General features: G+C 44.8%; 4 protein-coding genes across 10 annotated transcripts in view; 3 read left to right on the top strand and 1 right to left on the bottom strand.

Annotated features, from left to right (window-relative positions):
* clint1a (clathrin interactor 1a) overlaps positions 1-1,994 on the top strand; it is an 11,773-nt gene extending 9,779 nt beyond the window's left edge. For 2 of the 4 annotated variants that reach the window (XM_008327657.3, XM_008327656.3), the window contains exon 13: positions 42-1,994. In XM_008327657.3, coding sequence (XP_008325879.1) covers positions 42-380 — 339 coding nt within the window. In that variant the 3' untranslated portion in view covers positions 381-1,994. Of the gene's footprint in view, positions 1-21 lie in introns of all 4 variants that reach the window. The other 2 variants (XM_025063178.1, XM_008327653.3) reach the window with 2 other exon arrangements.
* lsm11 (LSM11, U7 small nuclear RNA associated) lies at positions 1,837-4,994 on the bottom strand. Its single transcript, XM_008327658.3, has 4 exons — positions 4,432-4,994; positions 3,917-4,056; positions 3,720-3,803; positions 1,837-3,441 (listed from the first exon to the last, which is right to left on the bottom strand). The coding sequence occupies exons 1-4, from the start codon at positions 4,871-4,873 to the stop codon at positions 3,184-3,186; spliced, it is 924 nt and encodes a 307-aa protein (XP_008325880.1). The 5' UTR covers positions 4,874-4,994; the 3' UTR covers positions 1,837-3,183.
* Positions 4,995-5,132: 138 nt separating this feature from the next.
* thg1l (tRNA-histidine guanylyltransferase 1-like) lies at positions 5,133-8,364 on the top strand. Of its 4 annotated transcripts, none has more exons than XM_025063181.1 (7): positions 5,133-5,183; positions 5,830-5,937; positions 6,049-6,225; positions 6,300-6,469; positions 6,599-6,687; positions 7,110-7,217; positions 7,360-8,364. In XM_025063181.1, exons 2-7 carry the CDS (start codon positions 5,834-5,836, stop codon positions 7,522-7,524), a joined length of 813 nt encoding a protein of 270 aa, XP_024918949.1. In that variant the 5' UTR covers positions 5,133-5,183; positions 5,830-5,833; the 3' UTR covers positions 7,525-8,364. The 4 variants fall into 4 exon arrangements, with proteins under 4 accessions (XP_024918949.1, XP_008325881.1, XP_024918948.1 ...); XM_025063180.1 differs by lacking the exon at positions 5,133-5,183 and adding an exon at positions 5,369-5,540; XM_025063179.1 differs by lacking the exon at positions 5,133-5,183 and adding an exon at positions 5,369-5,668.
* Positions 8,365-9,767: 1,403 nt separating this feature from the next.
* adam19b (ADAM metallopeptidase domain 19b) overlaps positions 9,768-12,620 on the top strand; it is a 17,417-nt gene continuing 14,564 nt past the window's right edge. Inside the window, exons 1-3 of the mRNA XM_025063182.1 lie at positions 9,768-10,215; positions 10,819-10,916; positions 11,012-11,082. Coding sequence (XP_024918950.1) covers positions 10,137-10,215; positions 10,819-10,916; positions 11,012-11,082 — 248 coding nt within the window. The 5' untranslated portion in view covers positions 9,768-10,136. The remainder of the gene's footprint in view (positions 10,216-10,818; positions 10,917-11,011; positions 11,083-12,620) is intronic.

Genomic DNA, 12,620 nt, shown 5'->3' with positions numbered 1-12,620 from the left:
CTCCTGGGATGGGCATGGGCGTGGGGATGCCCCCCAACCAGGGCATGATGGGGATGCCCCCCAACCAGGGCATGATGGGGATGCCCCCCAACCAGGGCATGATGGGGATGCCCCCCAACCAGGGCATGATGGGGATGCCCCCCAACCAGGGCCTGATGGGGATGCCCCCCAACCAGGGCATGATGGGGATGCCCCCCAACCAGGGCATGATGGGTATGGCCTCCAACCAGGGCATGATGGGTATGGCCATGAACATGGGGATGCCCCAGGGAGGCATGACTATGGGGATGCCCGGGGTCATGGGGATGGGGATGAGTCCTGCAGTGGTGCAGCAGCCTAAACACGATGCCTTCGCTGACTTTGGCAACTTTGGAAAATGATGGAGTGAAGGCATTTAGGAGGAGTGGTGTTGGTCTGTCTGTGTCTGTGTCTGTTGGTGAAGGATTATAATGAGCTGCAAAGAAACAGAAAGTACTTGAATAATGTCAGCAATCATCAGACTAACACCCTGCAGTCTGCTTTCTAAGAGTGACACCACGTTGTGGTAAAAACCTGAATGTGTGTGTATGTGTGTTTGTAAGGATTCAGTGCAAAGAAAGTGTGTGTGTGTGTGTGTGGTTGCGCGCCCGTGCACGGGCACGTGTCTGCCATGGTGAGAGCGTTCAGAAGGATGTGCCTAATAACCTCAATCAACGGAATGACCAGAATAGCAAAAATGTAAAAACAGTAGCTGATTTATCTTTTTGTACTTTCCAGAACCAGACGTTTGGATGAAATGACCTTTTAGCCATTTTAACTTTCTAACGTGGGGCGTGGACGTCGACGCTCGCTCTCACTTTTTCACTGAGCTGTAAATAGAAATCTGGAGCCCGGGAAAAATTCTAAGTTATGAAGTTCCTGTAGAAGAGCAGTGACAATGTGAAGGGTTTTATTCTGCAGACCAAATGAATTATGACGCCTCTCTGTTCTTCAGCGCCCACTGGTGGCCTTCAGCTCGAGGAGCCATGACGGTGAACGTGCGAGATTGTCTTTAAACAGACCGTCACTTGTGGCCTTTCATAGTAGTGTAGTGACTACATATATCAAATAAATGTTTGTCTATATTTGTTACCTAAGAGGAATGTTCTAATCAGTCAAATGAGATCATCCACGAGTAGAAAGAACCAGGTGTGTGTGTGGGGGAGGGGCGGGGGGGAGGTGGTCTTTAACACAGACCCCTGCCTCCACCCACCTCCGTCTGGTGGAGACGGCTGCTGACACCTCAGCTGTACTCGTGCCTGAAGCCAGGAGTCCAGGTGACGAACTGTCCACGGGTGTGTCCACTCCAGTCCACTCCACTCTGATTTGTGCCTTCATGCATGACATTTTATTTATTTCACTTTTAGAACAAAGTGAAACTTTAGTTTATATTAAAAAAAACGTGATCAGGATAAAGACAAACGTCCAGTGTTGTGTTTCAAACGTTGGTCCTGACGAACGCTGCCTTCGTTACCTTCACACTGCAGTCTGGGGAGTGTCCACAGGGGCCGCTGTGGTGCTGTGTGTTGGACTCTGGTGACGGTCCTCGTCTTCTGTGTGATTCAAGTGCCTGTCCATGTTTACCTCCGGGTCCCTGTGATGGAGTGTGTGTGTGTGTGTGTGTGTGTGTGTGGTCCACTGACCAGAGGAGGGACAGTGGACTGTGTCGGCCCAGTAGGATCAAAGTCGTTCTTCCCTTCTCTCCCAGAGGCTCAGGAAGCCAAGCATCAGAGTGTCGAGCATCGAAATGACCAAAATCTCTTTGCTGTTTCATTCACAAATCACATTAGATTGTTTTATGCATTGTTTTTTTTTTTCTTTTTTTTTTTTTTTACATCGAATCTTTTGGACCGCTGAAATAGAATTGTTACTAAAACACTAGTATATGCAATTGTTAAAGAAAATTTTGCATTTTTTTGTTGATTTGATTTAAATATGAAGATTCTTTATTTACAACATTAAACAGTTGATTGACATCTGTTAACGGATGATGTTTTGTTTTTGGTCAGTTTGTCATCGGCCTCAGCTGTGGTTATGTGATGGGTTTAAGGTGAGTATTTTCCGTGTATTTATACTTCGTTCTACAGCTGAGTGGAGCCGGAGCCGACCACAGCAGGTCAGGGTTACAGTCCGAACTGTGGTCCGCTTCACCACATGGTCACGTCATTATTTATGAGTAAAAACAACAGTTCTGTCACAGTGTTGTAACTGTCCCAGTACTTCAGTATAATTAGACAGTAGTCGTAGAAAGGTTTGTTAGGTGACAAACACGGCTATAACACAACTTACATTAAATAATTGCCCCCATTCTAATCCCCCCGGGGCAGCTGCTAAATGGGCTTTCCTAATAATATTCTCATACATTAAATGAAAAGGCTGTGGAGCAGCAGCAGCAGCGGTTCATCTGCTGACGGAGCCTGGCCTATTTATAAGAGAGTTAATGAGAGCCCCTGATGTCCAATGAAGAAGAACTAGAAGGAGCCGGTGTCGCTCATCATCCTCAACCTCCGCTGACGTCTGTGAAGACAACAACAACATCCGCTGATGCAGTAAACACTGCAGTTACGGCTAATGTGGCCATTAAAGAGTGGAAACAATCGGAGACGTCAGGACAAATGACAGGCTCTGAGTGCCGTCTGTAATCTCCAGCTTCACACACTCAATTATTCATCGTGCATTTATGAAGTCCGCGGAGACTGCGCTGTCAGCGCTGTTCAAACTAAAAGAGAGAAGCGACGTGATGGCACTGACGCATGCGTGTAGGCTGCCCCCTGCTGGGCCCAAACCCCAACACACACGCACTGGCGAAGCAGCGTCAGGAAGTTTCATGTTAGAGGACAATGGAAGAGAAGGGGGTCACACGGTGGTGGAGTGGTTGGTGCTCTGCCCCGACAGTAACAAGGTCACTGATTTGTAAAAGGTTTGTTTCTGTACTGTAACATCTGAACAGTTCCAAGGTTTAACTGATCTTTCTGTTGGCTCTATAGTTTACAGGTTATTGGCTTTAGTATTAATAGAAGAGAAAGTAACAAATGAAAAACTTTTTTATTAATTTCTCTTTCAAATTGAAGAAAAAAACACCATATCAATATGATACAAACATAGTCAACAGTTTGATTCTTGTCAGTCCTCATCAACCAAACACCTGTTTTTGACCGGACGTCTTCAGAGCGGCTGTGGATTGACCAGAATCACGTTTTCCCCTCGGATGAACAGCTGGTTGACGTGGCGTGTGTGAACTCGGCCGTATTTCTGTGAGGCCTTCAGAGAAACTTTGTTTTTATCCTGTTGGTCTTCACCAGTGTCTGACTGGACCGTCCTGGTCACAGGGGCCACAGGTTTGATCACACCTTCCTTTGACCTGTGCTTCTTTGCTGACTCATCGTCTCCAGAGTTCTCTTGGAGGTTTAGCTTCTCAAAGAGCTGTAGATTAGAAAAGGTGACGTTAGTAGGCATGGACAGAACCTGTAGGGGGAGCCGGGGAGCGCCATCTTTATTTACATTGTTAGTTTTACTTCTGCTATTCAGAAAATGTCATCTTTAAACAAATGTTAACTGAACTGCTGCTTCCAGACATTAAAGACGTAGACATCGTAGTGTCAACAAACCCTGACAGCTAACAGAGACGCTGCCGTCAACACAAGGTCAACACAAGGTCAACAGTATCACCTGACGACAAAGGAAGGAAATCTAACATGTACCCTGAACACGGTGAGAGCTTTCTCATGGTAGAGGGCTTCTCCAAACAGAGGCTCCCTGAACGTCTCATCAACGTCCACCAGAGCCTGACAAAGGACAGAAACAGGACTTCAACACACCAGCAGTGAAGACACCAGCACAGAGACAAACGTGTGTGTGTGTGTGTGTGTGTGCGGTCAGGAAATCATCAGGAACTCACCATGTTCCAGAACTTATCAAAGGCCACGATGAAGCCAGAACACACTCCTCTCATCCCTTTAAAGGTCCTGATGTGAACTTTGACCCGTATTCTCTCCTCCACACATCGGTACAGCTCCCCTAGTGGACTGCCTTTACACACTGCACACACAGATGTGTAAACGTCGTCGTGGAAGTCACTGATTATGGTACAGAAACAGGATGAAGACCATCTGTCTTCTCTACTTCATCTACATCTGCTCTGTGTAGTACTGCAGTACTAGGGAGGAGTACTGCAGTACTGACACAATCACTGGTAGACACCACTGTTTTATGGGTAACAGTACTAGTGTTTACTAGAAGTTGAACCGAGAGAATATTTTCTAAGAGGCTACAGTACTTGATGTACTGTAGTTATAAGTATATCAGTAGTGAGTATTGCAGTATTGCAGAACATCAGAGTACATTTAATAAGAAAACATTCGAGTAATACAAGAACTGCAGTACGACTAATTGTAGTAGCGGGTGTTGACCTACAGGGCATCCTGGTCAGGACGTTTTTCTGGGGCTTGTGCCTCCGGCCCCGCGGAGCTCTGCTGCTCTCCCCCTCCTCTGACTCTGCCTTGTTAACCATGAGCTTCTTCAGCCTCTCGATCCGTTCAGGGTCCGCCACCCCTCTCATCGCCTTCAGCCTCCTCTTCTCTACATTCTCCGGCTTGGCTCGGCCCCGGCCTCCCTTCAGGAAGCTCTCGTACGCGGCCACATTGTTAAAACACTTGACGTTTGGGAACGGTACTGATACAGTGGGGGAGTACAGGGCGGCCAGAGGGTCAAAGTGATCCGAACAGACGTCGAGTTTATCCGCGTCACTCTCGCCTGATGTCCGGTCCGTCCTTGACTCAGTGTCGGCAGCTGGTGATTCTGTTGATTTGGTTTCTTGACTTTTTTTCTTTCCTTCGCTTCTTTCCCTCTCCTCCATGTTTGAAAGAACCGCAGGTCAACACACCCGGGGGATGCTGGGAGATTTTTTTTTTTTTTATGTCAAGTAAGATGTCTCACTCTGCAGCTTTTTCAGGCATCGCTAACGACCACAAGAAAGAGCAGCGGTCGGTGTTAAAGATAAATATAACCTCGGTGACGACATAGTTTTATGTTTAGGTGTATTTCCCTTCATGAAAAAAACAAAGGTCGTTTTAAAATATTAAATAAGAATGAAAAGCTCATAAAGAACCGTCGCTCGTGTACGCACGCCTGTTTGCCACAAGAGGGCGATAACGTACAGGATAATGGTTGGTGGCTAAACTTCTAATATTGTTTAATTCATGACGAAACAGCAACACACGACGTACGTTCATGAAACAACATGACGAAACAGCAACACACGACGTACATTAAACTACCACATTCCTAAATTACATTAATTGGTGTTTGTAATTATATGGGATTATAAGAACAAATGTGTTTTGTCCGCGTAATAATATTATTTCATTTCTGTCGCTAAGTGGAACCATAGCGACTACATGTGTATTTTCCACTACGGCTTCTTTTGCGGACGGACCGGCCCCTAGTCAACATGTGTAGCTAATCAGCCGGTGATAACAACTTTGACAGAACCTTTTTGTGTAGTCTGACAAGTTACGTTCAATGTACGCGACTACTAACGAGTACTACTAGTGTTGGTGTAGTATCAGTACATTAATTAAATGTATTTCCATGAAGTTTGTAGTTGGGGTTAATATGGGTGCAGAGAACAAACAACACATGAAAACTGTGTGTGAGTAAATAACTGGCATAATTATATGGATTATGGTTTAAAAACCCTCCGTTATTTTTGGTCGGTAATTTTGGGATGTTAATCGCAAAAACGCCGATCTTCGCTGGATGCCTTCGGTTCGGTGTTGTCAATGTGAGACGAGTTCGTTTTTCTGTTTCCAGCAACATGGCAAAAAGCAAGTTTGAATATGTCCGCAACTTTGAGACCGATGACACCTGTCTACGAAACTGCTACATAGTTGTCAGGCTGGATGGAAGGAATTTCCACAGGTTCGTTATTTTATTTTAATTTTAATTTTCTTTAGCCAGGCTACGACTACTGAAGGATTTTAAATTAAAACAATGGTGTGTCATAAACCGTCTTGTTGTATTTGTTGACAGGTTTTCAGAGCAACACAACTTCACAAAGCCCAATGACAACCGAGCCTTGGGCCTGATGAGCAGGAGTGCTCGCTCTGTCATGGAGGACATGGAGGATGTCGTCATAGCTTATGGTCAAAGTGACGAATTCAGCTTTGTCTTTAAGAGAAACTCCACTCTGTTTAGGAGGAGAGCCAGGTAGGAGACACGTGATCTCACCCCTCTGTGTTCTTCTGTCTTTTTCTCTAATTGTTGGGGTTTTTTTCTGACAGTAAACTCATGACCCACGTGACCTCCCAGTTTTCCTCCTCGTACGTGTTTTACTGGAGAGAGTTCTTCGGGGAGCAGCCTCTCCTGTACCCTCCGAGCTTTGATGGACGTGTGGTGCTGTACCCCACCAACCATAACCTGAGAGACTACCTGAGCTGGAGGCAGGCCGACTGTGAGTTCAAACCATGGCTGCTGTACAGGAGATGACAGTCAACTGTACTGTACTGTACTGTACTGTACTGTTACAATGGTTTGAATGAGTTCATTTAAGTTTGACTTTGTTTTGTTTTTTCTCTTCAAGGTCACTTTAATAATTTGTATAACACAGTGTTCTGGACATTAGTGCAGACGGGGGGGCTCAGCACGGCCCAGGCCGAGGATCGGTTAAAGGTGAGGATGAGGCTTAATCCAATAAAAGGTCCAAACAAATCAGAGAAAAAATGTTCCTCTGGAAAAAGTGAAAAAAAAAAGATATTATTCAGATATGTTATAAGAAAAAAAAATGTTGATGCCTATTTGCAGGCGTCAGAATCACCATCACTTCCTGTTAGTTAAAACCTAAATTTAAGCTGTAGTTTCAACACCTGTGAGGTGACAGTTTAAAACAAACAAACTCTGTTGTGTAGTCTGTCATCATTCTCATGTTGACAGCAGCTGCCAGTCACTGTTCAGTGGAAGTGCCCATGTCATAACAGCTGATGTGTCGAAATGTTCTGTGGAATTGTTGTTATCAATTATTTCATCACTTATCAACGCAGTGACCTCGACAATACTTTATAAATGTGTTGTTTTTATAATATCTCCTGTTCTAGGGAACAGTAGCTGCAGATAAGAATGAGATCCTGTTCTCAGAGTTCAACATCAACTACAACAATGAATCTGCACTACACAAAAAAGGCACCACTCTGATCTGGACCAAGGTTTGTTCTGAATCACTCTAACGACAAACATACGTCACGCCTTCATTTAAATCTCACATCCTTTCAGATTTTGCTCTTTAAGGAGAGTTCTGTGTTGAACTGAGTCTTTGGTGATGATGTCATTTCTCATTTCTGCATCCAGCAAAATGAAACTGTTACCAAATGTATAAAAGTTTCAAATGAAGAGGAGGAGAAGGAGGTTAGTGTGATCCGCAGCAGGAGGAGGGTCCAGGCTCATTACTGCGACATCATTGGAGAGCAGTTCTGGGACGAACACCCAGACATCCTGGAGGATGACGCTCACTGAGGGATTCAAACTCAACTGAGCCGCGATGCAGTTACTGTCACTGACAGACTGAGACGTCTGAGGATTTCTCCAGTGAACTGTAGTTATCACCTTTAGTTAATAGTTACCAACATGTTTAACCAGTGAGACGTGGCTTCAGAAGCCTGAGTGAGAGGGAAGTAGCAAATTCATTGTCACAGAGTGAATGTATGTGTGTGTAAATGTAGATATGTATGAACCCAAAATTAATTATGATTTTTTTTAAACATTTTTCTGCTCAGTGTTTTTTTCTAACACTGCAGTTCTTCTGCAGCAGTCTGAACTGATCAGCTGGACACACCCATCACAGAGGGGCCAAAATAAAATAACTGGACCAAGTGCCAAACCGCTTAGATCAAACAACTTCAGCCAGGCCCTGAATCAGAAGAAGGAGGAAAAAAATGTGTGCAAAAGAATTCCAAAACATCGATTAAAAAGAATCAGAAAATCCCCCGTGGTGTAAGACGGCGCTCCCTTCTGTAGTGCACAGGAAGTACATGTGAGGTAGAAGTATTCCGTGAGTGCAGCAGAGCGGCCCGGTCCTGACGCCAGGACACCATTTAGAGATGTGAATGGATTCATGGAGCTGCGCTGTCATCAGAGCTAAGAATACCTCACACACCCTGTGTCCACGCAGCAGCTCCGACTGGGACGGTTACTGTAGTAGGATCACTTACTGGCAGCCAGGACAGCAGTATTTTTGGTTCAGTCACTGTGTTCAAAGCCCAGAGCTACTGTTATCAGGTGGAATCTCATTCATCACAGAGGGACGGCCATTTTATTGATTTTTTCTTTTTCTTTTCTATAAACGGTTCTTCCTAACTGTGTGATGTCATGTGTCACCTGACTTGGTGAAATTAGAAATCTTTGTGTTTGGTTCTGTCGTCCTGGACCGCTGCCAACTACCTCTGTCTGTGGCGTTCCAGCGAGACGACATGCAGTACTACAGACCAAAGACAGTGGCAGGTTGTGTAGTTATTTAAGGACTGCATGTGTTTACGTGCAGGGCCGGGCCTGAAATAACCCCCCACCCCCCCACACACACGAGGAATATTTAACACACTTTCTTTAATGTTCAGTCTTTTATTAGCTCATTTAACAGGTTTTGTTTCCACTCTGACTCTTTCTTCAGCCACAAATCAACCACAGCTCACGTCATGTTGTTGTTGTGGCTGTTTTGTACAAAAGAAAAGTCATAAAAATCCTGTAAGAGGAGACAGAGCTCAGGCTCAGCTGCTGAGGACAAAATAAACCGTTTTTAATACTTGTTTTTCTAACTTCACTCCCACTGAAGGTCTGGTGTAAAAGTCTTTAAAAACACAACGTCCACTCAGAGACTCAGTTTAACAGAATGTGAGCTGTTAACTTTTTCTACTTTATTACTTTAAACAATCTGGAAGAGGAATTGTCCACTTGTGGTAAAACCTTTGACCCTTGAACAACTTACTCTAGATGACCATCCGTCAACTCTTGCACCACCTTCAGGAGAGTGACGTTTATGGTTATGTTGTGGTTTGTTTTTAAAGAAAGACATGTTTTAAAGTTTAAAAGAAAAAGTTAACTTTTTCCAAACATTTTGATGAATCCTTTAAAATTTAAAGGATTCATCAAAATGTTTGGATATCGCCAACATTCAACATTAAGCTGTCTACGTAATGGCAGCGGGACTAGTGAGTAGCTAGCTTTAAGTGGCTAAGTTAACGTTTAGCTTTGTTTGTCTTTGTACATAAACCTTAAAGTTATGGACTGGGTATCTTAACTTTTTGAGTAATAAAAAAAAAAAAAAACTTTTATCTGAGAGTACTGTGGAGTCGAGGCGGCGGCAGAGGTGAGTGAAATTGCGCGGACTTTCTTCTACAAGTGCTACGTCTCTACGCTTGCTAACATTTCAGCTAAGTTTAAACCAAACTGTTAGCGGTGAAACGGCACTTTCTTATGGTTTCAGTGCTTTTGCGCTTTGTCGTTAAATGTGTGGTTTAAAGAGGTTTCTTTCTGGTAAAGTTTTGTTGTTTTTCTTTTCTCTATAGAACGTATAGTTAACGAATGTTACTCTTTACCATGGGTAAGATGAGGTTTGGTTTAATTAACCGCTATGCTTTTTAATGCGACATATTTCGCTTGTTTTGCTCAGTTTAACAATTAAAATATGTCATTTTATGTAATTTTGATCACTTTCATCTCCATTGTAAATCTTTATGTGACGGGGGTTTTCTTTACGTGCGTAAATCCATCACGTCTTTCACGGCGTCATCTTCAGCCTTGATGACGTCGTTAAAGGTAAATGTTGACGGTGCTTTCAAACGTCAGGTTGACCTTTTCACTGAGCCGTACGGTCGTTGCTGAAGCTGTGATCTGAGAGCTGCTCGGTATTCTGGAGGAATGAAAGTCAATCCTGGTCTCGGCCAAACCTCCGACTCAGGCGTGTACGTGTGCGTGTGTGAGAGGGAGGGGTGGAGCAGAGATGTAGCTGCATCTGACGGACGGCCCGCTGCTCAGACGATGCCTCGGCGGCAGCAGCATCGCCTCCTCCCCGCTCCGCTCCTGCTGCTCACTGATGTGCGGCTGCAGTTGTAGAAACCCCGTCTGCCGTGAGAATGTTTTCGGAGGCTGCTCGTCTGTGGCTCCGTCTGTGTCTGTTCGGCTGTGCCGTGTCTGCTGCCGCTGAGACTGATGGTGAGTCTGTCCGTCATGGCTGGACCTGGACCTGGACCTGAGCTGCTGTTGTGAACGTCCGTGTACTGTAGATGGCGTCGCACTAATTTGATTACTTTAAGAACAAAGACGGTCACGTGGTTCTTTGTTTGGTTTAATTCTAACTCATTTATCAGAGCAGTGGTTCTTAAACTGTGGTGTGTGTACCACTGATGGTACATGGGCTCCCTCTATGGTACTATCTGGTATTGCCATAAGGATTGGGTGTGTCACTGTGTTCACCCCGACTCTTAATGTTCAGTTTGCACTGAGAAAGTTTTTTTTTTTTTTTTTTGTTCATTTTACTGTTTAATTGTGACGGCCATCAATGAACTGGAGCGACCCACGTGGGCAGCAGACGTGGTCTGGGTCATCAGTTAGAGAGCCTGTCTCCGCCTGTGTTTACATCCGATCCTGCTGCCTGTGAAGTTTGTTGTCTCTTTGAAAATGGTCAGAGATGTTAGTAGTTTGGGATCATGTGATCAGATTTGATCTAATCAGATTATCGTGTCAGAATAACAAAAACACAGCAGTGAAGTGATTTTCTTACCTTCAGTTTGAAATGTTTTTTTTTTCTTCCATCAGGACTGAAACGGCAGGAGACCCTGAGGAGGAGCCTGGACCAGGTCCAGACATATGAGGTTGTTTCTCCCAGGTGGCTGCGTCCTGGACCAAACACACAGGTGAGTCTGTGTCTCTGTCTCTACATACATGAGAAATAAAATGCTGTTTTTATTGACCTTTGACCTGAATAACCTCTTCATCTTTGTCCTCACAGCCCCCCACAGAGACCCAGGTGGTGATCTCAGCCGAGGGTCAGCAGCTTCATCTGCATCTGGAGAAGAATGAGTGAGTCCTTTCACAGAACTCTTTAATCAGCAGTGATTTACCAGCAGGTTATGCTGTTTCATCCTAAAGTGAGAACCACCAGAGCGGTTTAATCAACACGGTTATAAAAACACACATGTCCACATGTAGTTTTCAAGTAACAGAAAAAAGACGTGAGTCTGACGAGGAGGAAAACTGAAAAATACAGTCCTGGATTTCACTGAATACTCTGGACAATAGTGAACGTCTGAACCCAGTCTGGGAGTTAAGTGTCAAAACAGAGGTGATCTGTGGGCGTCAGAGGAGAGCAGAGGAAACGTACTCCTCCTGTAGAGGTCAGAATGGAGAACAAAAACTTCACGAATGTTTGATTTGATTTGAGTTTCACACAGTTCATGTGTGAAGATAAATAACATTTTGACATTTTCTGGTCAAAGACCTGTGCTGGCTGTGAATGTGTGGCAGATGATGTGTGTGTGTGTTACGGTGTGTGTGTGTGTGTGTGTTCCGTTTGCCAGATGAGTTGAGAGCTTCCTGCTTTCAGTCTGTAATTACATTTTGGTTTTAAGAAATCCAGTTAAAAACACTGGAACAGTGATGGACGTCCAGGCTGCAGCAGATCCACATGGACCTCTGAGAAACTGTAGACGTGATCGGATCATGACACACACACACACACACCCAGAGGCTACAGTCAGATGGTGCTGTGTGAACCACCTGGACAACAACCACTGCTACAGTAGAAAACCTGAATGGACTGTGTATCGTACGTGTCCTGATACAGAGGCAACGATACCATGTACTAGGATATACTACAGTGATACTAAGTCCTTGAGTCCTGGAGTCCTTGAGTCCTTGAATCCTGGAGTCTGTTGAGGCTGCAGCTCTGAGGAGTCCTTGAGTCCTGGAGTCCTTGAATCCTGGAGTCTGTTGAGGCTGCAGCTCTGAGGTAGAGACGGTCTCTGGTTTTGGTTTGGTGAAGTTTGAAACGTTTCATATTTTCATCAGCTCAGTCTCATGTTGGTCAACTTTAAATCTGTTCTTCAATACCAGGAGAGGCCACAGGGGGCTCTCCTCCTGCGGTCCAGCAAAAATACATTGCGGATAAGTTTAATTATGACTCTAATCTGACCACAGGTGTGAATGTTAGTGTGAATGTTAGTGTGAATGTTAGTGTGAATGGTGCCTTTTCTCTATGTGTGGCCTCCTGTGTTGTGATTGGTCGTTAGTTTCTCTCATTTGGACTGATGATCTTGTTAAACCCATGTCCTGGTTCTGGTCCTCTGTGCTTGGACAGACGATGTGAGGGTCCTCTAAGAGACAGACAGACTGCTGTATTTGATGGACGGAGTATTTTCCTGTGCAGTAGCCCTGAGTTTACTGCAGTAATTTGACCAGCTGTTCACGCTGGCTCAGACGTCGGAGCGGCGAGGAAAGATAAGGCAGGGATGATGGTCGGGGACGACAGCGGGTGTTGAAACCCGACCCGGGTGCCCTTAGGCAAACAGGAATTAAAGTTGAGACACTGAACCTCACATCCTGTGATCAGATGGTGGGGG

Source organism: Cynoglossus semilaevis, chromosome 15, assembly GCF_000523025.1.
Source record: "Cynoglossus semilaevis isolate Cse_v1.0 chromosome 15, Cse_v1.0, whole genome shotgun sequence".
Lineage (NCBI taxonomy): Eukaryota > Metazoa > Chordata > Actinopteri > Pleuronectiformes > Cynoglossidae > Cynoglossus > Cynoglossus semilaevis.
The sequence above is the reverse complement of the archived record's forward strand: the minus strand, read 5'-3'. Positions and strand labels throughout refer to the sequence as shown.

Excerpts from the sequence above, each read along its gene's own strand:
- thg1l (XM_008327659.3), top strand. The coding sequence starts at position 5,744 with ATGTTAATCGCAAAAACGCCGATCTTCGCTGGATGCCTTCGGTTCGGT. Across the intron at positions 5,938-6,048 it reads GATGGAAGGAATTTCCACAG|GTTTTCAGAGCAACACAACT; the intron begins GTTCGTTATTTT and ends ATTTGTTGACAG. Across the intron at positions 6,226-6,299 it reads CTGTTTAGGAGGAGAGCCAG|TAAACTCATGACCCACGTGA; the intron begins GTAGGAGACACG and ends TTTTTCTGACAG.
- lsm11 (XM_008327658.3), bottom strand. The coding sequence starts at position 4,873 with ATGGAGGAGAGGGAAAGAAGCGAAGGAAAGAAAAAAAGTCAAGAAACC. Across the intron at positions 4,057-4,431 it reads CGTCCTGACCAGGATGCCCT|TGTGTAAAGGCAGTCCACTA; the intron begins GTAGGTCAACAC and ends CTGTGTGTGCAG. Across the intron at positions 3,442-3,719 it reads AAGCTCTCACCGTGTTCAGG|CTCTTTGAGAAGCTAAACCT; the intron begins GTACATGTTAGA and ends TCTAATCTACAG.